This window comes from Ranitomeya imitator, chromosome 6 (genome assembly GCF_032444005.1).
Source record: "Ranitomeya imitator isolate aRanImi1 chromosome 6, aRanImi1.pri, whole genome shotgun sequence".
NCBI classification, from domain to species: Eukaryota; Metazoa; Chordata; class Amphibia; order Anura; family Dendrobatidae; genus Ranitomeya; species Ranitomeya imitator.
In genome coordinates this window covers 23,756,452-23,782,444 of record NC_091287.1, presented here as the reverse complement: position 1 = coordinate 23,782,444, position 25,993 = coordinate 23,756,452, and the positions used below count along the sequence as shown (strand labels likewise).

Below are 25,993 nucleotides of genomic sequence, written 5' to 3'. Positions count from 1 at the left end.
TGTATTCCCTTGTTCTCAGGGGCCCAGTTGCATTAATTTCCCTTGTTCTCAGGGGCCCCTGTTGCACTGTTTCCCTTGTCCTCAGGGTCTCGGTTTCATTGATTTCTCATGTTCTCAGTGGCCCCGGTTGCATTGATTTCCCTTGTTCTCAGTGGCCCCGGTTGCATTGAACTCCCTTGTTCTCAGGGGCCCGGTTGCATTGAATTCCCTTTTTCTCAGGGGCCCAGTTGCATTGATTTCCCCTGTTCTCAGGGGCCCGGTTGCATTAACTTCCCTTGTTCTCAGGAGCCCCGGTTGCATTGATTTCCCTTGTTCTCAGGGGCCCGGTTGCATTGATTTCCCCTGTTCTCAGGGGCCCAGTTGCATTGATTTCCCCTGTTCTCAGGGGCTCGGTTGCATTGAACTCCCTTGTTCTCAGGGGCCCGGTTGCATTGAATTCCCTTGTTCTCAGGGGCTCGGTTGCATTGAACTCCCTTGTTCTCAGGGGCCCGGTTGCATTAACTTCCCTTGTTCTCAGGAGCCCCGGTTGCATTGATTTCCCTTGTTCTCAGGGGCCCCGGTTGCATTGATTTCCTTTGTTCTCAGGAGCCCCGGTTGCATTCATTTCCTCTCTTCTCAGGGGCCCCGGTTGCATTCATTTCCCTTGTTCTCAGGGGCCCCGGTTGCATTGATTTCCCTTGTTCTCAGGGGCCCGGTTGCATTGATTTCCCCTCTTCTCAGGGGCCCGGTTGCATTGATTTCCCCTCTTCTCAGGGGCCCGGTTGCATTTATTTCCTCTCTTCTCAGGGGCCCCGGTTGCATTGATTTCCCTTGTTCTCAGTGGCCCGGTTGAATTGAATTCCCTTGTTCTCAGGGGCCCGGTTGCATTAATTTCCCTTGTTCTCAGGGGCCCGGTTGCATTAATTTCCCTTGTTCTCAGGGCCCCGGTTGCATTGAATTCCCTTGTTCTCAGGGCCCCGGTTGCATTGATTTCCCTTGTTCTCAGGGCCCCGGTTGCATTGATTTCCCTTGTTCTCAGGGGCCCGGTTGCATTAATTTGCCTTGTTCTCAGGGCCCCGGTTGCATTGAATTCCCTTGTTCTCAGGGCCCCGGTTGCATTGATTTCCCTTGTTCTCAGGGGCCCCGGTTGGATTGAATTTCCTTGTTCTCAGGGGCCCCGGTTGCATTGATTTCCCTTGTTCTCAGGGGTCCGGTTGCATTGATTCCCCTTGTTCTCAGGGGCACCGGTTGCATTGATTTCCCTTGTTCTCAGGGCCCCGGTTGCATTGATTTCCCTTGTTCTCAGGGGCTCGGATGCATTGAATTCCCTTGTTCTCAGGGGCTCGGTTGCATTGAATTCCCCTTGTTCTCAGGGTCCCGGTTGCATTGTATTCCCTTGTTCTCAGGGGCACCGGTTGCATTGATTTCCCTTGTTCTCAGGGCCCCGGTTGCATTGATTTCCCTTGTTCTCAGGGGCTCGGTTGCATTGAATTCCCTTGTTCTCAGGGGCTCGGTTGCATTGAATTCCCCTTGTTCTCAGGGTCCCGGTTGCATTGTATTCCCTTGTTCTCAGGGGCCCAGTTGCATTAATTTCCCTTGTTCTCAGGGGCCCCTGTTGCATTGTTTCCCTTGTTCTCAGGGGCCCAGTTGCATTAATTTCCCTTGTTCTCAGGGGCCCCTGTTGCATTAATTTCCCTTGTTCTCAGGGGTCCCGGTTGCATTGTTTCCCTTGTTCTCAGGGGCTCGGTTTCATTGATTTCTCATGTTCTCAGTGGCCCCGGTTGCATTGATTTCCCTTGTTCTCAGGGGCCCGGTTGCATTGATTTCCCCTGTTCTCAGGGGCCCAGTTGCATTGATTTCCCCTGTTCTCAGGGGCTCGGTTGCATTGAACTCCCTTGTTCTCAGGGGCCCGGTTGCATTGAATTCCCTTGTTCTCAGGGGCCCAATTTGCATTGATTTCCCCTGTTCTCAGGCGCCCGGTTGCATTAACTTCCCTTGTTCTCAGGAGCCCCGGTTGCATTGATTTCCCTTGTTCTCAGGGGCCCCGGTTGCATTGATTTCCTTTGTTCTCAGGAGCCCCGGTTGCATTCATTTCCTCTCTTCTCAGGGGCCCCTGTTGCATTGATTTCCCTTGTTCTCAGGGGCCCCGGTTGCATTAATTTCCTCTCTTCTCAGGGGCACCGGTTGCATTGATTCCCCTTGTTCTCAGGAGCTTCGGTTGCATTAATTTCCCTTGTTCTCAGGGGCCCCGGTTGCATTGATTTCCCCTGTTCTCAGGAGCCCCGGTTGCATTCATTTCCTCTCTTCTCAGGGGCCCCGGTTGCATTCATTTCCCTTGTTCTCAGGGGCCCCGGTTGCATTGATTTCCCTTGTTCTCAGGGGCCCCGGTTGCATTGATTTCCCTTGTTCTCAGGGGCCCCGGTTGCATTCATTTCCTCTCTTCTCAGGGGCCCCGGTTGCATTGATTTCCCTTGTTCTCAGGAGCCCCGGTTGCATTCATTTCCTCTCTTCTCAGGGGCCCCGGTTGCATTGATTTCCCTTGTTCTCAGGGGCCCCGGTTGCATTGATTTCCCTTGTTCTCAGGGGCCCGGTTGCATTCATTTCCTCTCTTCTCAGGGCCCCCGGTTGCATTCATTTCCTCTCTTCTCAGGGCCCCCGGGTGCATTGATTTCCCTTGTTCTCAGGGCCCCGGTTGCATTGATTTCCCTTGTTCTCAGGGGCCCGGTTGCATTGATTTCCCTTTTTCTCAGGGCACCGGTTGCATTGATTTCCCTTGTTCTCAGGGGCCATGGTCGCATTGATTTCCCTTGTTCTCAGGGGCCCCGGTTGCATTGAATTCCCTTGTTCTCAGGGGCCCCGGTTGCATTGATTTCCCTTGTTCTCAGGGGCCCGGTTGCATTGATTTCCCTTGTTCTCAGGGCCCCGGTTGCATTGATTTCCTTTGTTCTCAGGGCCCCGGTTGCATTCATTTCCTCTCTTCTCAGGGGCCCCGGTTGCATTGATTTCCCTTGTTCTCAGGGGCCATGGTCGCATTGATTCCCCTTGTTCTCAGGGGCCCCGGTTGCATTCATTTCCCCTCTTCTCAGGGGCCCTGGTTGCATTGATTCCCTTGTTCTCAGGGGCCCCGGTTGCATTCATTTCCCTTGTTCTCAGGGGCCCCGGCTGCATTGATTTCCTCTCTCCTCAGGGGCCCCAGTCACGACTTTGTCCCCGGGCTCCGTGTCTCCTCTATGGACACAATGGTTGCTCAGCACTCTTCAGGCAGGGACAATGGTGGATACATTGTTGCTAAGTTCCATTGATTGTGCCTTTTACAGTAAACACAGAAGATTTGCACTTGGTATTTTGTGAAAGGCCAATTACTTAGTCTCCAGGCAACTTCGGGACCTGCACAGACAGGCGGCAGCGCGCGTCCTGCGAGGTGACACCACCGACCTCAGCTCCTCACAGAGACGTAACCAGAAGAGTCCGAGGTAAGAGACCGCACCGACCATCTCACATCCGACCGTGATGGAAGGCGCCGCATTATCAGACGTATCAAACCGACATGGAACAGTACAGAACAATGCCTGGTAAAGAGGAGAGGAAACCTGCCGGACAAAATTCACTGCAAAGCCTCAGTTGTTGGGTTATTGAATGTCTCCGTCACACGTCCTGGGGATTCCTGTACTGGAAAAGCGAGAACTGCTGAGATCTGTGGTCCGCGTCCGTGTGTACGTATGTGACGTGTGTGTGTGACACGTACAGAATGAAATACAGCATTAACGAGTGCTAGCAATGAAAGATGTGACAAAGATACAGATAGTGATCAGGAACATGAGAGATAGATAATATATAGATAGATAGATAGATAGATAGATAGATAGATAGATAGATAGATAGATAGATAGATAGATAGATAATAGATAGATAGATAATAGATAGATAATAGATAGATAATAGATAGATAATAGATAGATAGTAGATAAACATATAGATAATAGATAGATAATGTATAGATAGATAGATAGATAGATAGATAGATAGATAGATAGATAGATAATAGATAGATAGATAATAGATAGATAGATAGATAGATAGATAGATAGATAGATAGATAGATAGATGATAGATAATAGATAGATAGATAGATAGATAGATAGATAGATAGATAGATAGATAGATAATAGATAGATGATAGATAATAGATAATATATAGATAATAGATAGATAGATAGATAGATAATAGATAGATAATAGATGATAGATAGATAGATAGATAATAGATAGATACATAATAGATAGATAAATGATAGATAGATAATAGATAGATAATAGATAGATAATAGATAGATAATAGATAAACATATAGATAATAGATAGATAATGTATAGATAGATAGATAGATAGATAATAGATAGATAGATAATAGATAGATAGATAGATAGATAGATAGATAGATAGATAGATGATAGATAATAGATAGATAGATAGATAGATAGATAGATAGATAGATAGATAGATAGATAGATAGATAGATAATAGATAGATGATAGATAATAGATAATATATAGATAATAGATAGATAGATAGATAGATAGATAATAGATAGATAATAGATGATAGATAGATAGATAATAGATAGATACATAATAGATAGATAAATGATAGATAGATAATAGATAGATGATAGATAGATAAATAACAGATAGATAGATAATAGATAGATAGATAGATAGATAGATAGATAGATAGATAGATAGATAGATAATAGATAGATGATAGATAAATAGATAGATAGATAGATCATAGATAGATAGATAGATAGATAGATAGATAGATGGATAATAGATAGATAATAGATAATAGATAGATAGATAGATAATAGATAGATAATAGATAGATAGATAGATAGATAGATAACAGATAGATAGATAGATAGATAGATAGATAGATAGATAACAGATAGATAGATAGATAGATAGATAGATAGATAGATAGATAGATAGATAACAGATAGATAGATAGATAGATAGATAGATAGATAGAGAGCTAGAAAAGAATACAGCACAATATTGCACAAATTGGACAATTCATGAGAGCCCATCAGCCAGGACTAGAGCGTTCATCTTGTCAGGGCTTCTAGGCTCTCATGTATTGGCCGGTGTCTGGCAGCTTTTTGTAGATAGATTGATATGGAGATGGCGTAGACGGATGTTCCTATAGTGAAGTTCCACAAGTGTTAGGCAGTTTATCTGGTCTCGTTGGGTTTGTCTCCCAGTAGAGACCTCCATGCTCCGTTGTACAGATGTGGCTTTAGCAGCAGCCTCTTGGCATTGAGCTCTCTGCCCTCAGTAACCTTTCCTATTATTGCTGTGTCTCATTAGATAACGATGTCCGTCGATATCGGACTTCCAGATGATAACGAACGTCGTTTCTTGTTCTCCAGACAAGTGAAGTTTAATGCCAATGTGAAGCTGGCCGCAGAGAGAAGTCAGCAGCACTTTATGGGTCCAAAGAGAATTCCGGAGAATAACATCTGGAAGAAGAAGCCTCCGGACTTCAGCGTCAGATTGTACAAATCTCTGAATTTACCAAGAAGGTCGGAGGAATCTAACATGAAGGAAAGAAGGAACAGAAATCAGATTCTAAAAATAAATGAACTGGAGATGATAAGAGACTCCCCTCCCCCGCGGCCGAGGAAATCCGAGGAGTCGGGGACGTTTCTTACAAGGTTTAGGCTCATGGAACCATTTGAAGCCAACTTATTGTATGTGAAAAATGGCGTCTACCCGAAAGACAAATACGAGGATCCGAAGCCGCACGACTTCAGACAAGTAGGAAAATATCACAAGACGCACCAACACACTCCTATCCTGAAACACTCTGTGCTGCTGGGCACCCTGCTCCTTCCACTAGGTCAATCCCAGCCAGTGACGCCATTATCTTCACTTTCCTATTTGCATTATGATTCTGTCACATTCATCACTTACATCATTGTGTGATAGGACAGGTCAGTGTCTCTCACAAAATCAACACACTCATCAGCCTGAAACACTCTGTGCTGCTGGTGCATGCTCCTTTTCCTTTTGATTTTTCAGTCTAGATCTCCCTTAATCTCCTAACGTCAGGATACTGTCCCTCTCACATCCATCCCTGTCCTCATAAACATCATCTAATGAGTGCACCGGTCACTGCTGCCGACAAAATCAACACAATCATCAACCTGAAACACTCTGGAGTCTCTAACTTTCATCTTTCAAGCTGTCACCTTTGTTTTTGTTCCCTTCTTATTGAATTTTGGCAATGTAGTCCTGTCCTTACTAACATCAAATGAATGGACAGGTCACTTTGTGATACAAAAGCAACACACTCACCACCTAAAACACTGTGTTGCTACAGAACTCTGCTCCTTTTTAAATCTCCACATCCATCACTACTTCTTTCTATTCCCTGCCTCTTGTCGTTCTGTGATCTGTCCTTACTAACATAAATGAATGGACAGGTCACTTTCTGATACAAAATCAACACACTCACCAACTAAAACACTGTGTTGCTACAGAACTCTGCTCCTTCTTATATCTTCACATCCATCACTACTTTCTATTCCCTGACTCTTGTCGTTCTGTGATCTGTCCTTACTAACATAAATGAATGGACAGGTCACTTTCTGCTGCAAAATCAACACACTCACCAACTAAAACACTGTGCTGCAACAGAACTCTGCTCCTTCTTATATCTCCACATCCATCACTACTTCTTTCTATTCCCTGACTCTTGTCATTCGATGATCTGTTGTTACTAACAGAAATAAATGGACAGGTCACTTTCTGCTGCAAAATCAACAGACTCACCAACTAAAACAATGTGCTGCTATAGAACTCTGCTCCTTCTTATATCTCCACATCCATCACTACTTCTTCCTATTCCCTGACTCTTGTCGTTCTGTGATCTGTCCTTACTAACATAAATGAATGGACAGGTCACTTTCTGCTGCAAAATCAACACACTCACCACCTAACACTTAGGACATCATTCGCATCGTGTGTGGGGGTGGGTAAGTCACTTTTCTTTTTTGTCGTGTGGTATTCGTTGGGGTTTTCTTTCTACAAAAGTCTTCTGAATAGCGCACGTGGTTCATGAATTTTACATTGTTTATTTGCGTTTTTTTTTTGTTTCTTTTTTTTGTTGGACGCTTGAAAGCAAAAAATCACACGTTTCAATATAATTTTCAATAAATCATAAAAATCGCTTCAGGGGGAACTGGAAACATTTTGAGCCAAAATGTTGCAACTTTTTAAAAAGTTGCATTTGATGAAGAATCAGCGACAAACTCCCCGTGACTAAGTCATTTCTAATCGTCTTCTGGAATTGATGATTAATCCTCCGAGGTGTCGGCTGCGTTCCAGCCGTTTCCTCATTGAAGATTAGTCTGAACCTTCAAGGTGGGATTTGGGCAGTTTTCCTCCAAGATTTACCTGTCACGTTCTCCTACATAGTGCGGCCCCTCAGGAATAAGTGACCCCTTTATATTCTGACCGTCATGCGTCTGACAATAATGGACGCAGTCGGAGCGCTGCTCTGGAGGCCGTCGCTGGTCAGGAGTTCGCCCCACATTGTCATTATAAGGGAAAACCCCAATTATTTTATAGCAGAGGTGAAACCTGTGGACAGTGCTGGCGGGGGGCTCTGCTGAAATGGCGTTCTCTGGAGTAGACCCCCGCAATCCACACATTCAATAAAGGGACAAAGGGGCCGTCCTTATACAGAAGATGTTGGGGAGACGTTTTTTTTGCATTTGTTTGCTTTAAATGATCAGACAATTGCAGTTACTGCTCATTATTTACCCCGTTATATGAGGAGTGTATTGAGAACGTGTAAGAGGGTGAACTGTAGTCCCACTGAGAGGGCACTAGGACCCTGTGGTTTTTGCCTGTTGCAGCAGAGGACAGACCTCCCAGAGACAATGTGTGCTGCGGGGTGGGGTCTAGTGTCTGGAGTGTAAAGTGAAAGTAGGAAGTGAGAGCTGAGAGAGAAAAGGCGGGAAGCAAAGGCAGAAGCTGCTGTGAGATCTTAAAAAGAGACTGTGTGGATTTACTGCAAGTGTTTTTGGAGGAAAAGAAGCTTTTGAGAGACTTTTTGTTGCTAACGTTCCCCTGGAGAAGAGCTAACCTTTTGTTTAACTCTGTGAGAGACTTGTGTTGCTAACGTTTCCTGGAGAGGAGCTAACCCTTTATCTAAGAAAAGACGGAGACTTTACTAAGAACCCAGTACGAATTTGGAAGTCTGTGGATTCCCTGTGCATTGAGTGGAGAAACAAGTCTGGACAGACTGCTGATACAGAGACGGACGGATTGTCGTGGAACCATTCCTAGGAGCTACAGAAGCAGAGACTACATCGTGAGACCACTAACTAAGTCCCCGGCGTTTGGGCTCGGCATCGGCCGACAAGACAAGAGGAGCTTGCTGTAACTTATTGGCGCTGAAGATATGAACTGGCTACAGCCTCTGCGGATTCCTGCCTGAGAGGAAATCCATCTCAGGATACGGTACCATAGTTATAGATACCCGGGTATCTCTGCTCAGAGTGTTAAATTGTTACTTTAGAGGTGTATCTTATATTAGAGTTGTGTAAGTTATACTCAATGTGCCGTTCCAGGGGCTCCCTTAATAACACTACATTCAATTTACACTTGTTCCTGTTAGGTAAATTTCTTACTAGTCTGTTGTAGTATACAGTTCTCAGGAGACCTTTGAGTGGCACAGTGATTTCAGCTGCTGCTGAATTAGTGTATCTTTGGGGTGCATCTGCCTTAATATTCTCCATATTACCTTGATTAATTTGCCTTTGAGTAAATACCGTTGGAGATTTCTGCCTTGGTCTTGGTTTGTGACTCACTGGATCTTATTCGGACCTCTGGTCATTACATTTTTGGCGTAGTCGGCAGGATCCAGTGTTTGTCATGGACGAGGGCGAGGGTGGAAATGACCCCGCTGTATCCGCATCCTCCTCGGGGGTTGGGGTTCCCCTGGCAGCCGCTGCGACTCCGGGAGGGTATGTGCCTGTAGGAGCTTTACTTCAGCACATGCCGAAATACGATGGGCGCAATATGGCGTTGCAAGATTGGGCTGAGAGAATCCGGAGTATTCTGCGCATGTGTAATTTGACCCCCGCGTTACGCGCTGAGCTGGCATTAAATGCACTGGAGGGTGATATTAGGCCTATGGTGATGGTGCGCCCAGAATCAGAGAGGGATACATTAGAAAAGATTTTGGAACTGTTAGAGGGGAGTTTGGGGGGCCGAGCGCGTGTGGCCCAGCTTCGGTCCCTATTCTTTAATCGTCCCCAGAGAGAGTGTGAGTCCCTGATGCAGTACTCTAATATTTTACAAGAGATGTTGAATGAGATGCAGCGACTAGACCCGGGGGCCATGGGGGCGTTCCGGGAGGTAGACCGCTTGCTCCGGGACCAATTCATCACCGGTTTAGCCCATAGACTTCTCCGGGCTGTTGGAAATGGCCCGGGTTGCACCAGAGTTATCTTTCTGGCAGATTTACCGAGCTGCAGTGGAAAGGGAAGAGAAATCAGCCTATGTTCCCGAGGGGTCAGTGAACAGTGCCCAGCTGGAGGAAGGTGTGTCATCAGGGTCGGGGGGAGAGGGGCTTGTAAGCGTGGTACAAGCTTTGCGTGCTGAGGTGAAGGAGTTGAAGCTGAAATTGTCTCAACTGACAGTTGATCCCGCCTCTACCACCTCACGGGAACCTCCTGCCCCACCCCCTGGAACGGTGACCCCGCAAATGGCCAGGTCGTCCTATCAGAATGAGTCAAGCCCTCGCCCACGAGGAACAATCACCTGCTGGAAGTGTGGCCGCCTGGGACACATCTCGCGTTACTGCCGGGCGCTTACAGCCCCAGAAACCCCGTCGCCGGCTTTAAACTTCCGGCCGCTGCCATGAGAGGGCAAGCAGCAGCGGCCCCACCCACACAAAGCCCTCGACGGAATGAACAAGATTTGTTTGCATGTAGTCCAGTGATAGAAGCAGAGTTTGAAGGGCGGAAGATGAGGTGCTTGGTTGACACGGGATCCGAATGTACTATAATGCCTCTAGAAGTATATGAGAGATACTTCAGTCGACTAGTGATTCCAGAGGATGGCCGAGTGATACGACTGACCGCCGCAAATAATGGTCAATTGTCAGTCAAAGGGATCGTGTGGATGCAACTAAAAATGTTTGGTCAAGAGCTGGGGCAGAAAGGGGTAGTACTGGTGGATCACCCCCCTAGAAGAGGGATGGAAGTGACGCTCGGAATGAACGTGCTGCGAGATTTGAATCACCAGATGTATGCCAGTGAAGGACCCCGATACTGGGCCCGTGCGACAAGACACCGACCCACACAGAGAATTCAACACCGTCTAGTGCTGAGTTGCGACTTGCTGAAAAGTGCGGTCCCAGGTGGCCGGGTGGGCCGGGTCCGAGTGACTTCGAGGGCCCCGATCCTGCTGGGACCCAGACAAGAGGAACTCTTAATGCTGCCTGTGGGAGCTGCACAGAGATTGAATGGGCTTGAAGTGCTACTTGAGCCCGCCCGAGAGGGTTCCTCATTTGCCAAGGTACATGTGGCCCGGTCTTTGGCGATTGTGAAGAATGGACGAGTGCCGGTCCGATGCATCAATGTTTTAGATGAAGCTGTTGCAATTCCCGCTGGGACCATACTGGCTGAACTGTTCGTGCCGGCAGAGAAGGTGCCGGAAAATGCAGGGTTCGAATTGCGACCAGACCAACAGTCATCCTGGACATTCGCGGTCGAGGTAGGCCGGACTGAACCTCCTACGGAGGAATGGAATGTTCATGTGATCATGGAGCAGATGGGAGTGGATCGGGAGAAGCTGACCCCCGTGCAGTTGGAGCAGTTGGAGAGAGTTTTGTGGGAACATCAAGAGACATTTTCCCGACATGGAGAGGACTTCGGGTGTACCCAGACGATTGAGCATGAGATTCCAACGGGGGATACTCCACCCATTAGAGAAAGATATCGTCAAATTCCTCCGGCGCTCTATCAAGAGGTGAAGAGCATGGTGGCCAGTATGCTGGACAACCAAGTGATCCGAGAGAGCCGGAGTCCCTGGGCGGCCCCTGTAGTCTTGGTCCGCAAGAAGGATGGGACACTCCGATTTTGTGTGGACTATCGGAAATTGAATGCCCACACCGTACGGGACGCATATCCTTTACCCCGTATTGAAGAATCCCTGTCGGCCCTGGGTCGGGCCAAGTATTTCTCAACGTTGGATTTGGCAAGCGGGTACTGGCAGGTCCCAATGGCTGAAAAAGATCGGGCCAAGACGGCGTTTGTCTTGCCAATGGGGCTCTTTGAGTTCAACCGGATGCCCTTTGGCCTCGCTACCGCCCCAGGAACCTTCCAACGCCTGATGGAACATTGCTTGGGCGATCTAAATTTTGAATCAGTCCTGATATATCTAGACGACATTGTGGTGTTCGGAACCTCATTTGAAGATCATCTGGAGAAGCTGCGTCAAGTTCTCCGGCGGCTCAAGAGCTACGGCCTGAAAATAAAGCCAAAAAAATGTCAACTGTTACGAAACCAGATTGAATATTTGGGGCATCTGGTGACCCCGGACGGGGTACTACCTTTAGCCAGTAAGATTAAGGCGGTACAAGAGTGGCCACCTCCTTGTGACCTGCGAGAAGTGCGGGCCTTCCTGGGCCTAACAGGATACTATCGGCGGTTTGTGCCTAAATTCTCACAAGTGGTGAGTCCCTTGAATGAACTTTTGAGAGGGACAGCGCTGGGTCCTCAAAATCGCCCCATTCCATGGGGGCCCCTACAGAAAAAGGCATTTGATGGAGTGAAAACCGCCCTAACGAGTGCCCCATTGCTGGCCAACGCCCGGTTTGACACCCCTTTTTTGTTGTATACCAATGGTAGTCTTCATGGGTTGGGGGCAGTACTAGCACAGGTGCAGGACGGCCGAGAACGAGTGATTTCTTATGGCAGCAGATCTTTAAGAGACTCCGAGCGAAATCCGGCTAACTACAGCTCATTTCGGCTGGAATTGCTGGCCCTGGTGTGGGCAATGACAGAACGCTTCGCCGAGTATCTAACAGGGGCTGAGGTGCTAGTCATGACAGATAACAACCCGCTAGCTCACTTAGAGAATGCAAAACTGGGGGCGTTGGAGCAGCGGTGGGTCGCCAGACTGGCCAAGTTCAATTACCGCATTAAATTTCGCTCTGGTCGAGAGAACGGCAATGCAGATGCATTGTCAAGGGTGCCCCTTGGGTCATCCGGGGAAGATGTTGACGAACAACTTGAGGATACTGAAACTCCAGCTTTGGGGCAGATACCTATCTTCCAAAGTGTGGTACACTCAAGTGGGGTGGCCACCGGGATGCCCTGTGTCCTGGGTAAAACACCCTCAGATTGGACAAGAGTCCAGGATGAGTGTCCGGACATTGCACTTGTGCACCGTTGGGTACAAAACAAGGCCTGGCCCAGTGCAGAGGACAAGGCTCAGTTGTCCATGGAAGGAATGAAACTCCTTCGACAATGGGATAAATTGTGTGTGGAGCAAGGTCTTTTGTATCGTAAGGTGTACCTGCCATCGGAGCTGCAGCATCGGTACCAACTGATAATTCCTGTGGGGATGGGGCCAGTGGTCGCTCGTGAGGCGCATGAGAAGGGGGCCCATTTTGGAAGTGAAAAGACACTTCAGTGGTTGCAGCGAGTCCTCTACTGCCCTGAGTTGGGAGGGATGGTGGCCGACGCGTGTCGGCAGTGCCGAATTTGTGGGCTCAACAAAAGCCCTGAGCAGCGGGCTCCCACACAGTCTATTAAGACTTCAGCTCCACTGGAGCTACTCATGATTGACTACGTGTTGATAGGGTACTCTACGTCAGGGTACTCCTATTGCCTGGTGATGACAGATCACTTTACCAAGTATGCTGTAGCGGTGCCGACAAGAGATCAGATAGGCCAAGTTGGCGGCTGAGGCAGTGTGCCGACATTTCTTCCAAGTGTTCGGGTGTCCGCAGAGAATACATTCAGATCAAGGGGCCTGCTTTCAGGGGACGCTGATGAAAGAGTTGCACCAGCTCTATGGTATCGAGCAGTCGAGAACAACGCCTTACCACCCTCAGGGTAACGGGGCGTGTGAGCGTTTTAATCAGACCCTGTTGCAAATGTTGAGGTCCTTAGAGAGTCAGCAACAGACATGCTGGCCTGAGTATCTCCCCGAATTGATGTGGGCTTACAATAACAGGATGCACAGTACTACTGGTTACTCACCACACATGTTGATGTTTGGTAGACCTGGCCGAGACATTGAGGATTTGAACATGCCAGATCCCTCCTCCGCCCCCCTTCGGACTGCATCCGAGTGGGTACGAGAGCATCGGCGGCGGTTGAGGGTGGTGCATCAGGTGGTGGGTGACCGCCTTCGACAGGTGGTCCATAAGGACACGCGACCTGTACAAACAGAGCTGTTCTCTCCGGGGGACAGAGTGTTGGTGAGGACAAAACGACGGTCAGGAAAGCTGAGTGACCGATGGGAGGCGATACCGTATCTGATAAAAAAACAGGTGAACCCTGAGATTCCAGTGTACGAGGTCGAACCGGTGGGGACAGGGGGGCCAACCCGTAATTTGCATCGTAACATGTTACAACGGTGCTGGTTTGAAGATTCGGCGCCTACCCCCCTAGAGCCAGAGGCCATGTTCCAAGGGGCGGAAGCTCTGAATGATCTTGAGTTTGATGGTGTGCTTACTCCTGCGCCTGCTTATTTGCCCCCTGTGACCGATCTGGCCTCGGGTGATGAGAATGTTGGGGATATGGAGGATGTTGTTGAGGAGAGTGCATCAGGTCAACTGCTTGGTCCTGACGCTGTATCACAGGACATCGAGCCGCAGGAGGAGACAACTCCACTTACGCCCACTAACACGACCACGGAAGAGACTCTAGCTCCCTCTAAGGTTGCACCTGTTGATGTAGGACTCAGGAGAACTACACGATCTACGGCAGGAATACCGCCTCAGCGATATGCTCAAGATGAATTTGAGTGGGAAGGTATGTCGAGGACGCCAACCTCTAGTGGGGTGGCATGTAAGAGGGTGAACTGTAGTCCCACTGAGAGGGCACTAGGACCCTGTGGTTTTTGCCTGTTGCAGCAGAGGACAGACCTCCCAGAGACAATGTGTGCTGCGGGGTGGGGTCTAGTGTCTCGAGTGTAAAGTGAAAGTAGGAAGTGAGGGCTGAGAGAGAAAAGGCGGGAAGCAAAGGCAGAAGCTGCTGTGAGATCTTAAAAAGAGACTGTGTGGATTTACTGCAAGTGTTTTTGGAGGAAAAGAAGCTTTTGAGAGACTTTTTGTTGCTAACGTTCCCCTGGAGAAGAGCTAACCTTTTGTTTAACTCTGTGAGAGACTTGTGTTGCTAACGTTTCCTGGAGAGGAGCTAACCCTTTATCTAAGAAAAGACGGAGACTTTGCTAAGAACCCAGTACGAATTTGGAAGTCTGTGGATTCCCTGTGCATTGAGTGGAGAAACAAGTCTGGACAGACTGCTGATACAGAGACGGACGGATTGTCGTGGAACCATTCCTAGGAGCTACAGAAGCAGAGACTACATCGTGAGACCACTAACTAAGTCCCCGGCGTTTGGGCTCGGCATCGGCCGACAAGACAAGAGGAGCTTGCTGTAACTTATTGGCGCTGAAGATATGAACTGGCTACAGCCTCTGCGGATTCCTGCCTGAGAGGAAATCCATCTCAGGATACGGTACCATAGTTATAGATACCCGGGTATCTCTGCTCAGAGTGTTAAATTGTTACTTTAGAGGTGTATCTTATATTAGAGTTGTGTAAGTTATACTCAATGTGCCATTCCAGGGGCTCCCTTAATAACACTACATTCAATTTACACTTGTTCCTGTTTTTAGTTGCCTGTTAGGTAAATTTCTTACTAGTCTGTTGTAGTACACAGTTCTCAGGAGACCTTTGAGTGGCACAGTGATTTCAGCTGCTGCTGAGCTAGTGTATCTTTGGGGTGCATCTGCCTTAATATTCTCCATATTACCTTGATTAATTTGCCTTTGAGTAAATACCGTTGGAGATTTCTGCCTTGGTCTTGGTTTGTGACTCACTGGATCTTATTCGGACCTCTGGTCATTACAAACGCTGAAATTGTCCTCCCCTACCCCCGCACCTGTAGCCATCTTGTGACTGTCTCTGTTAGGCTATGTTCACACGTTGCAGATTTGACTGTGGAATTTTCTGTGCAGATTCTGCATTTCTGAGGATTATTGTCTAGAACTCTCTTAACTCCTGATGGTGCAAAACTTTCTTTCTTTGCTCTTAAATGTCCCACTCCCTGATTAGCATTAATGGCCGACGTCTCTCTCTCCTGCAGTATGAGACGGACATTCCGGATTTTATCACGAGCTTCTCCCGGGATCCGTTCAACCTTAAATTTAAAGCCCAAGTTCTGAGTTCTTGTAAGTATTGTTACATCTGCTGTATCTAATATATAATTGCCTAGAATACTACTTCCTGCAATTTGTGCCAACTTCCGTGGCTTTGTCCGGAGCTAATGTCCGGAGCTAATGTCCGGAGCTAATGTCCGGAGCTAATGTCCGGAGCTAATGTGCGGAGATAATGTCCGGAGATAATGTCCGGAGCTAATGTCCGGAGCTAATGTGCGGAGATAATGTCCGGAGATAATGTCCGGAGATAATGTCCGGAGCTAATGTGCGGAGATAATGTCCGGAGATAATGTCCGGAGCTAATGTCCGGAGATAACTGACGTCAACAGTGTCCAGCGTCTGATTGGTTGCCGCCTGCTGCGAGCGACCAATCAGAAACGTGCCGTACTGTGACACACTCCGCCCGCCATTTTGGTGTGATTTTTGAATTTTTACCTCACAGCAAGTTTCTACTGCGTGGAGGCGGGCCCAGTGACGTTTCTCTTCAAGCTCCTGCCGAATTTCGTCAAAAAAATGATAATACCATTTACCAAAACTATATATATTTAGTTGTGAAGTGGTTCAGTGACATTTTCACACCAATTTTGAACTTTTGTTTGGTGTTTTCTCCATATACTGCCTATTATTCACTGACTGTTATACTGAGAGACTGCCGTTTATTAACCTCTTCTTTGCCACATTGGGTATATTGCAATGTAAACTGCCTATTTATTAATATCTGCATTCCTGCAAAGAACTATTGCCTATTATTAACTGGCTATTTTCCTACTACCTGACACTGCCTCTTATTAACCTGTTGTTTGCCACCACCACGCTTAAAGCTGTTTAGCTTAGCCAACATGAGCTCTAATAGTAAGGATACTAATGACACAGAGCCCAAAGCTGCTGATGGCGCACGTAAGATTAGGTCTGATAGAAAGTATACTAATAATGCAGAGCAAAAAGACGCCGATGCCGCACGTAAGCGCAAACAGCGTGCTAACAAGAGTACAGAGGATAGATGCAAGTGCATGGACACTGTTAAGTATACTAATGACACAGAGTCCAAAGCTTATGATGGCGCACGTAAGATCAGGTCTGATATAAAGTATGGTAATGATGCAGAGCGAAAAGCCGCCGATGCCGCACGTAAGCGCAAACAGCGTGCTAAGTCTGATGTCTTTCATCCCTCCCCTCATAAGCATGTTCATGGATCCTGTGTAACTGTACCTTAAATAACAAGAATTGTCAAGAGCTGGTGAGTGCAGCCATTTTTTGTTCTTTCTTACTATTATTTATTAATTGTATTATTCTTACATTTGAATAAATAAAGTATATATGGATTCTAGACTCCCGATCCTTTAGAATCGGGCTGCCATCTAGTAAACACATAAGACGGCGACTACAATAAGACAATGAAAACGGCTCCTTCATTGTCTCCATCGCTCTCCTCTCCGCACCACTGTAGAGAACCTACTGCCGTAAGGTGGAGACCATCAACAAGCAGGTTGTGCAGTTTGGAATCTGTCTGTGATTTTTGGTTTAGTACTTTGAGAATCATGTGTTTAGTTACAAATTATCCAATGTACGAAGCTTCATTCACAAGGTTCAGAAGTGAAATCTCAGCACAATTCCTGATTCATCAATGTCTTCTTCACACAGATCATTCATTAGACCTCTGGGGTCTAGAGTTATGTATGATTGTTCAATATAACACTGAAAAGAATAGTGAGTGCAGCTCTGGAGTATAATACAGGATGTAACTCAGGATCAGTAATGTAACGTATGTACACAGTGACTGCACCAGCAGAATAGTGAGTGCAGCTCTGGAGTATAATACAGGATGTAACTCAGGATCAGTAATGTAATGTATGTACACAGTGACTGCACCAGCAGAATAGTGAGTGCAGCTCTGGAGTATAATACAGGATGTAACTCAGGATCAGTAATGTAATGTATGTATACAGTGACTGCACCAGCAGAATAGTGAGTGCAGCTCTGGAGTATAATACAGGAGGTAACTCAGGATCAGTAATGTATGTACACAGTGACTGCACCAGCAGAATAGTGAGTGCAGCTCTGGAGTATAATACAGGAGGTAACTCAGGATCAGTAATGTATGTACACAGTGACTGCACCAGCAGAATAGTGAGTGCAGCTCTGGGGTATAATACAGGATGTAACTCAGGATCTGTAATGTAATGTATGTGCACAGTGACTGCACCAGCAGAATAGTGAGTGCAGCTCTGGAGTATAATACAGGATGTAACTCAGGATCAGTAATGTAATGTATGTACACAGTGACTGCACCAGCAGAATAGTGAGTGCAGCTCTGGAGTATAATACAGGAGGTAACTCAGGATCTGTAATGTAATGTATGTACACAGTGACTGCACCAGCAGAATAGTGAGTGCAGCTCTGGAGTATAATACAGGAGGTAACTCAGGATCAGTAATGTATGTACACAGTGACTGCACCAGCAGAATAGTGAGTGCAGCTCTGGGGTATAATACAGGATGTAACTCAGGATCTGTAATGTAATGTATGTACATAGTGACTGCACCAGCAGAATAGTGAGTGCAGCTCTGGGGTATAATACAGGACGTAACTCAGGATCAGTAATGTAATGTATGTACACAGTGACTGCACCAGCAGAATAGTGAGTGCAGCTCTGGGGTATAATACAGGATGTAACTCAGGATCAGTAATGTAATGTATGTACATAGTGACTGCACCAGCAGAATAGCGAGTGCAGCTCTGGGGTATAATACAGGACGTAACTCAGGATCAGTAATGTAATGTATGTACACAGTGACTGCACCAGCAGAATAGTGAGTGCAGCTCTGGGGTATAATACAGGAGGTAACTCAGGATCAGTAATGTAATGTATGTACACAGTGACTGCACCAGCAGAATAGTGAGTGCAGCTCTGGGGTATAATGCAGGATCAGTAATGTAATCTATTATACAGTGACTCAGGTTTATACACAGATTATATTTGGATCTTACTGTACAGTTGGGCTCAGATTTCCTCATCACTATCTATTGGGTAAAGTTCATCTCATACTTTTAATATCAATCATCTTCGTAAATTCTTCTACTAATTGACAGTTATTCGTTTATGAAGCCGTTTATTACCAGTTATGCCCTTTATAACATGTACTAGATGGTGGCTCGATTCTAACGCATCTGGTATTCTAGAATATGTATGTAGTTTATTTATGAAGATATAAGAATAATGCAATGAATACACAGGATTTTCCAGGGAAAATATATACATTATCAGTGATGCGGTGTTAAATCTCACGCCAATATCATTGATTGGTCGCGGCCGGGCGCGACCAATCATCGAAGCGTGGTTCAAATGCCGTGCCAATTCGCGGCCGGACTGCGCCTGTCGCTGATTGGTTTCGCCTGGCCGGCCGGGTGCGACCAATCAGTGAAGTGCCGTTTAAATCCCACGCCAATATCGCTGATTGGTCGTGGCCGGCCGGGTGCGACCAATCAGCGAAGCGTGGTTCAAATCCCAGGCCAATTCGCGGCCGGACTGCGCCAATATCGCTGATTGGTCGCCGCCGGCCAGGCAAAGCCAATTAGCGAAGCGTGGTTCAAATCCCGTGCCAATTCACGGCCGGACTGCGCCTGTCGCTGATCGGTCGCCGGCAGCTGGCGAGACCAATCAACGACGCGGGATTTCCATTACAGACAAACAGACAGAATTAGACAATTATATAGTAGATACCCGACGTGTTAGAATCGGGCCACCATCTAGTATTCATATAAACATTGGTGCTTACATTTATGTTAGAAAAATATTTAGAATTGAGAGTCCTCAGTGGTTGATACCTTTTAACGGCTAACTGAAAAGATGGTAACAAATTGCAAGCTTTCGAGACTACACAGGTCTCTTCAGGCAAAGACTAAAACAAATTCTGAAGAATCACATATTTATGCACAACATAGCATATCCTATCTAAATCCATGGTTTCTCCCTTTTTTTTCTGTGCTATGTTGTGCATAAATATGTGATTCTTCAGAATTTGTTTTAGTCTTTGCCTGATGAAGAGACCTGTGTAGTCTCGAAAGCTTGCAATTTGTTACCATCTTTTCAGTTAGCCATTAAAAGGTATCAACCCCTGAGGACTCTCATTTCTAAATATTTTTCTATCTACTGGCTAACACAGTACCAAGATATATATCTTTCCTGTATCATACATTTATGTTTTAACTCATTGGACACACTGCCATTGTTTTTCTCCTGTCTTTATTTTAAGAGTCAAAACTTTATTAGTCTTCTATCGCTGTATGACAGCTTGTTTTCTACAGGATGACTTATAGTTTTCAAAGACACCATTTATTTTACCATATGATAAACTTAAAAATGCTAAAAAAAATTTTTCTCTCACTTAGGCTGCCGTCACACTAGCAGTATTTGGTCAGTATTTTACATCAGTATTTGTAGCCAAAACCAGGAGTGGAACAATTAGAGGAAAAGTATAATAGAAACATCTGCACCACTTCTGCGTTTATCACCCACTCCTGGTTTTGGCTTACAAATACTGATGTAAAATACTGAACAAATACTGCTAGTGTGACGGCAGCCGTACACACTGTCCTTTATGTTGTTCTGTCCCTCACAGACTGTCCTTCATGTTGTTCTGTCCCTCACAGACTGTCCTCCATGTTATTCTCTCCCTCACACACTGTCCTCTATGTTATTCTCTCCCTCACAGACTGTCCTCCATGTTATTCTCTCCCTCACAGACTGTCCTCCATGTTATTCTCTCCCTCACAGACTGTCCTCCATGTTGTTCTCGCCCTCACAGACTGTCCTCTATGTTATTCTCTCCCTCACACACTGTCCTCCATGTTATTCTCTCCCTCACTGTCCTCCATGTTATTCTCTCCCTCACAGACTGTCCTCCATGTTATTCTCTCCCTCACAGACTGTCCTCCATGTTATTCTCTCCCTCAAAGACTGTCCTCCATATTATTCTCTCAAACACACACTGTCCTCCATGTTATTTTCTCCCTCTCAGACTGTCTTCCATGTTATTCTCTCCTTCACAGACTGTCCTCCATGTTATTCTCTGCCTCACAGACTGTCCTCCATGTTATTCTCTCCTTCACAGACTGTCCTCCATGTTATTCTCTCCCACATACTGTACTCCATGTTATACTCTCCCTCACAGACTGTCCTCCATGTTATCTCCCTCACAGACTGTCCTTCATGTTATTCTTGCCCTCACAGACTGTCCTCCAAGTTATTCTTTCCCTCACACACTATCCTCCATGTTATTCTCTCCCTCACACACTGTCCTCCATGTTATTCTCTCCCTCACACACTGTTCTCCATGCTATTCTCTCAAACACACACTGTCTTCCATGTTATTTTCTCCCTCACAGACTGTCCTCCATGTTATTCTCTCCCTCACAGACTGTCCTCATGTTATTCTCTCCCTCACAGACTGTCCTCCATGTTATTCTCTCCCTCACAGACTGTCCTCCATGTTATTCTCTCCCTCACAGACTGTCCTCCATGTTATTTTCTCCCTCACAGGCTGTACTCCATGTTATACTCTCCCTCACAGACTGTCCTCCATGTTATTATCTCCCTCACAGACTGTCCTTCATGTTATTCTCACCCTCACAGACTGTCATCCATGTTATTCTTTCCCTCACACACTGTCCTCCATGTTATTCTCTCACCCACACACTGTCCTCCATGTTATTTTCTCCCTCACAGACTGTCTTCCATGTTATTCTCTCCCTCACAGACTGTCCTCATGTTATTCTCTCCCTCACAGACTGTACTCCATGTTATACTCTCCCTCACACTGTCCTCCATGTTATTATCTCCCTCACAGACTGTCCTTCATGTTATTCTCGCCCTCACAGACTGTCATCCATGTTATTCTTTCACTCACACACTGTCCTCCATGTTATTCTCTCCCTCACACACTGTCCTTCATGTTATTCTCTCCCTCACACACTGTGCTCCATGTTATTCTCTCCCTCACAGACTGTCCTCATGTTATTCTGTCCCTCACAGACTGTCCTCCATGTTATTCTCTCCCTCACAGACTGTCCTCCATGTTATTCTCTCCCTCACAGACTGTCCTCCATGTTATTTTCTCCCTCACAGGCTGTACTCCATGTTATACTCTCCCTCACAGACTGTCCTCCATGTTATTATCTCCCTCACAGACTGTCCTTCATGTTATTCTCACCCTCACAGACTGTCATCCATGTTATTCTTTCCCTCACACACTGTCCTCCATGTTATTCTCTCCCTCACACACTGTCCTCCATGTTATTCTCTCCCTCACACACTGTCCTCCATGTTATTCTCTCAAACACACACTGTCCTCCATGTTATTTTCTCCCTCACAGACTGTCTTCCATGTTATTCTCTCCCTCACAGACTGTCCTCATGTTATTCTCTCCCTCACAGACTGTACTCCATGTTATACTCTCCCTCACAGACTGTCCTCCATGTTATTATCTCCCTCACAGACTGTCCTTCATGTTATTCTCGCCCTCACAGACTGTCATCCATGTTATTCTTTCCCTCACACACTGTCCTCATGTTATTCTCTCCCTCACACACTGTCCTCCATGTTATTCTCTCCCTCACAGACTGTCCTCCATGTTATTCTCTCAAACACACACTGTCCTCCTTGTTATTTTCTCCCTCACAGACTGTCTTCCATGTTATTCTCTCCCTCACAGACTGTCCTCATGTTATTCTCTCCCTCACAGACTGTCCTCCATGTTATTCTCTCCCTCACAGACTGTCCTCCATGTTATTCTCTCCCTCACAGACTGTCCTCCTTGTTATTCTCTCCTTCACAGACTGTCCTCCATGTTATTCTCTCCCTCACAGACTGTCCTCCATGTTATTCTCTCCCTCCCAGACTGTCCTCCATGTTATTTTCTTCCTCACACACTGTCCTCCATGTTATTCTCTCCCTCACAGACTGTCCTCCATGTTATTCTCTCCCTCACAAACTGTCCTCTATGTTATTTTCTCCCTCACAGACTGTCCTCCATGTTATTCTCTCCCTCAAACACTGTCCTCCATGTTATTCTCGCACTCATAGACTGTCATTCATGTTATTCTCTCCCTCACAGACTGTTCTCCATGTTATTTTCTCCCTCACAGACTGTCTTCCATGTTATTCTCTCCCTCACAGACTGTCCTCATGTTATTCTCTCCCTCACAGACTGTCCTCCATGTTATTCTCTCCCTCACAGACTGTCCTCCATGTTATTCTCTCCCTCACAGACTGTCCTCCTTGTTATTCTCTCCTTCACAGACTGTCCTCCATGTTATTCTCTCCCTCACAGACTGTCCTCCATGTTATTCTCTCCCTCCCAGACTGTCCTCCATGTTATTTTCTTCCTCACACACTGTCCTCCATGTTATTCTCTCCCTCACAGACTGTCCTCCATGTTATTCTCTCCCTCACAAACTGTCCTCTATGTTATTTTCTCCCTCACAGACTGTCCTCCATGTTATTCTCTCCCTCAAACACTGTCCTCCATGTTATTCTCGCACTCATAGACTGTCATTCATGTTATTCTCTCCCTCACAGACTGTTCTCCATGTTATTTTCTCCCTCACAGACTGTCCTCCATGTTATTCTCTCCCTCACACACTGTCCTCCATGTTATTCTCACCCTCAAAAACTGACCTCCATGTTATTCTCTCCTTCGCAGAATGTCCTTCGTGCTATTCTCGTTCTAGTGTATGTATGTAGTTTATTTATGAATGCTTATTGGTCGAGGCCAATCAGTGACGCGGGATTTCAGTTACAGACAAACAGACCCTTAGACAATTATATATATAGATGTGTGTACATTAACCCTGTATTATATGGTGTAATTGCGATGATTTGTGTAATATTACATAGTAATATTAGAGGATCGCCCCGTCCTCTATTGATACTTTTATGTCATTTCTACCATTATACATTAGTTGTCAATCTTTGCTGGTTGTCCATGGATTATGTGGGATGAAAATGACAAGGCTAGTTAATATTGCGCCCCTCTTGTCCATAGGATGGAGCTGGTATTGCATCTCTGCACAGTGTCCAATATTACCAATTAACCAAAGTGGTGCTTCCCCTCAGTCCATGTGATTGTATCAGATTGTATGTTTTTGCTCGTTATGAGCAGAGATATGGACTATAAACCCGATTTTTCATCCGGTCTTCCAGCGTGTCAGCTTCCACCCATAGATGCCACGAAGAGGAGGGTGAAGGTGAAACGCTTCTCCTTGCATAAGCCTGCCGAGGCACAGTGGGATTCAGGACTTATTTTACCCAGGAGTCCCTGGCCGCCCAAGTCCGCGTCTTACACTGTGAGTCCCTGCTGCTATGTCTGCAGTCGTTCTTATCTCTGTTCTTCCGGAGCGCACCGCTCCTCTGCCTCCGCTGTGCTCCTAATGGCGGACAGTTCAGGACAGTCGCATGGTTGAGCCACTGAACCGAACTGTCCACACTCCGATGGCGCAAGACGAGATCTAACTTCGGAGATACACAATGAAGTTGGTTCCAGCGATCCGCGCAGATTCAGAGAGCTTGTAAGCGCAGCGCTCATCGCCTAGGGAGTCGGCCACCTCTGGTAGACATCAAGCGGTGAACTAGAGAATTAAAATCTTTCCTTTCTTGAGAACTGAGAGAATTTTTAACAAACGATAAATTGCAAAGTTTCTTATTTTTCATAGCACTTTGCAATTTTACCCTTTAATGATGGCGAGAAAATCCCTTAACGGTCAGGTTTATAATACCGGCCAGATGGTTTTGTCATCCGGTTGTTTATTTCAGGTACAGGATGACGTTCTGTTTTCTGAATTGATAGCGTCACATAATATCGCACTTTTGCATGTTTCTTCACAATATGGAATGATAGAATAGCTGCATATTCATGAGGCATCACCCGCCTCTACTACTACAACTCTCATCATTATATCCTGATTCCAGAGACATAGAAGAAGGCGCGGTGTGTACAGCGCATTCATGGATCGGGTGGAAGAAAAATTCACTGCCAGGAATCAAGTGAGTATCAGAACCCCAATTTATGGGCTGTTTAAAGGATATGGATACTGTCGGAGATACTTTTTTCAGCTACATGTGCATAATTTTGTCTAAAAATCATTGTTACATGAAAATTTCATTAGCAACTTTGCGCCACTTGGTTTCTACATCCTCTGTGTATCACTGTACATGGCAAACTGCAGAGTGAGTTACTGTACCTATGAGCTCGCTCTCACTTCTGTATTCCTTATTTATCTTCTCAACAATTTTTTTTTAAGATAATTTATGACCAGTGAAAGGCAGCATCTTGCACAACAGAGCGGTAATGAGGCAGTGACGCAAGATAGTTCAACTTAAGTCTTTATTTTACCAGCTTACGAAAATAAACTAAAAATGTTATCAATCGGTTTGCAGCCGGATCATCTATATCATGTATCTAAGAGATTTCTCCCGACAGAGGGAGCTCACTGACTGATTCTCAGTTAATTCATTCTGCTGCCAGAAAAAAAGGGACTTAAAAAGAAAAAAGGTGCAAAATAATTAATGGATCAGAGTTGCAAACATAATTTTTAGCCAAAAATATGTGAATTCAAGTAAAATATAAAACTCTTCTTCTGAAGGTGTCCATGTCCATGAACTCCGTCAGAAGTCTTGCTCATTGCAGGATATGAATAGGTTTCTTTTTTTCTGCTTCTTTAATGTTAACTGTTTTTACTGTAATTTTTTTTTTGTTTTAGAAATCTAACTTAATGCAAGTCCGAAGAAATGGTGAAAATGTTCATAAAGAAATTTTATATATATATGTATACCAGGGCCCATTCATCAGTTTGTTTTAGAAATTCTGGCATAAAACTGTCTGCAGAATTTTTACCTAGCTTAGAGTTGGGCAAATATTGTAAATGTCGTTTTTAATCCAGTTTCGCCAACTTTTGAGGAGAGGGTGGAGCTTAGAGAGAGAGGCGTTACCACAAAATTGGTATAAATTTGGGCGGAAATGTACTCCAGTCAGTGAATGGAGTACATTTGTTTTGCTAGAACATGGCAACCGAGAAGTACGCCATATTGCTCCAGTGGAGATATTCATGTATAAAATTGGGAAAACTCAGCTATCGGAGAAAATGTACAGAAAATGTTTAACAATTTTCCAAAAGTTTTGTTTTTCTCACATTGTCCTAAGTTACAATCAAAGATTATTTTCCCGTCACATCTAAAGCTAAAACTACAATTCTGTTGGTTTCTTCCCATAAGGAAGAAGTTCATTGTGGGAACTGAAAGGACCCAAGGACGGTTAGTGGGGCAGCTGGTCGGTCAATTGTCTGACAATGAGAAGAACTGATCCTAAGACAACCAGAAGAATCTTCAGTCTTGAAAGAAGCCAATCGGATTCTGTGGATGGAATGTTGAGAGATAATAGATGTTGCGCTATGTGAGATTATCTGTTCTTTCAGTCTCAATGAATAAATAGTCATTAGAAGGTTCCACCCCTGCTTAGCCATCATAATTTAATACGTTCTGTTTCAT

At 45.7% G+C, this 25,993-nt stretch overlaps 1 protein-coding gene across 4 annotated transcripts; it reads left to right on the top strand.

The window, feature by feature from the left end:
* The first annotated feature begins 3,328 nt into the window (after positions 1-3,328).
* Positions 3,329-25,950, top strand: C6H7orf78 (chromosome 6 C7orf78 homolog). 4 transcript variants are annotated; one of them, XM_069729321.1, is made up of 6 exons: positions 3,329-3,452; positions 5,346-5,795; positions 15,380-15,464; positions 23,654-23,796; positions 24,419-24,493; positions 25,721-25,950. In XM_069729321.1, exons 2-6 carry the CDS (start codon positions 5,352-5,354, stop codon positions 25,742-25,744), a joined length of 771 nt encoding a protein of 256 aa, XP_069585422.1. In that variant the 5' UTR covers positions 3,329-3,452; positions 5,346-5,351; the 3' UTR covers positions 25,745-25,950. The 4 variants fall into 4 exon arrangements, with proteins under 4 accessions (XP_069585422.1, XP_069585423.1, XP_069585425.1 ...); XM_069729322.1 differs by having other exon boundaries at positions 3,329-3,692; XM_069729324.1 differs by having other exon boundaries at positions 3,374-3,452; positions 5,408-5,795.
* The last annotated feature ends 43 nt before the right edge of the window (positions 25,951-25,993 follow it).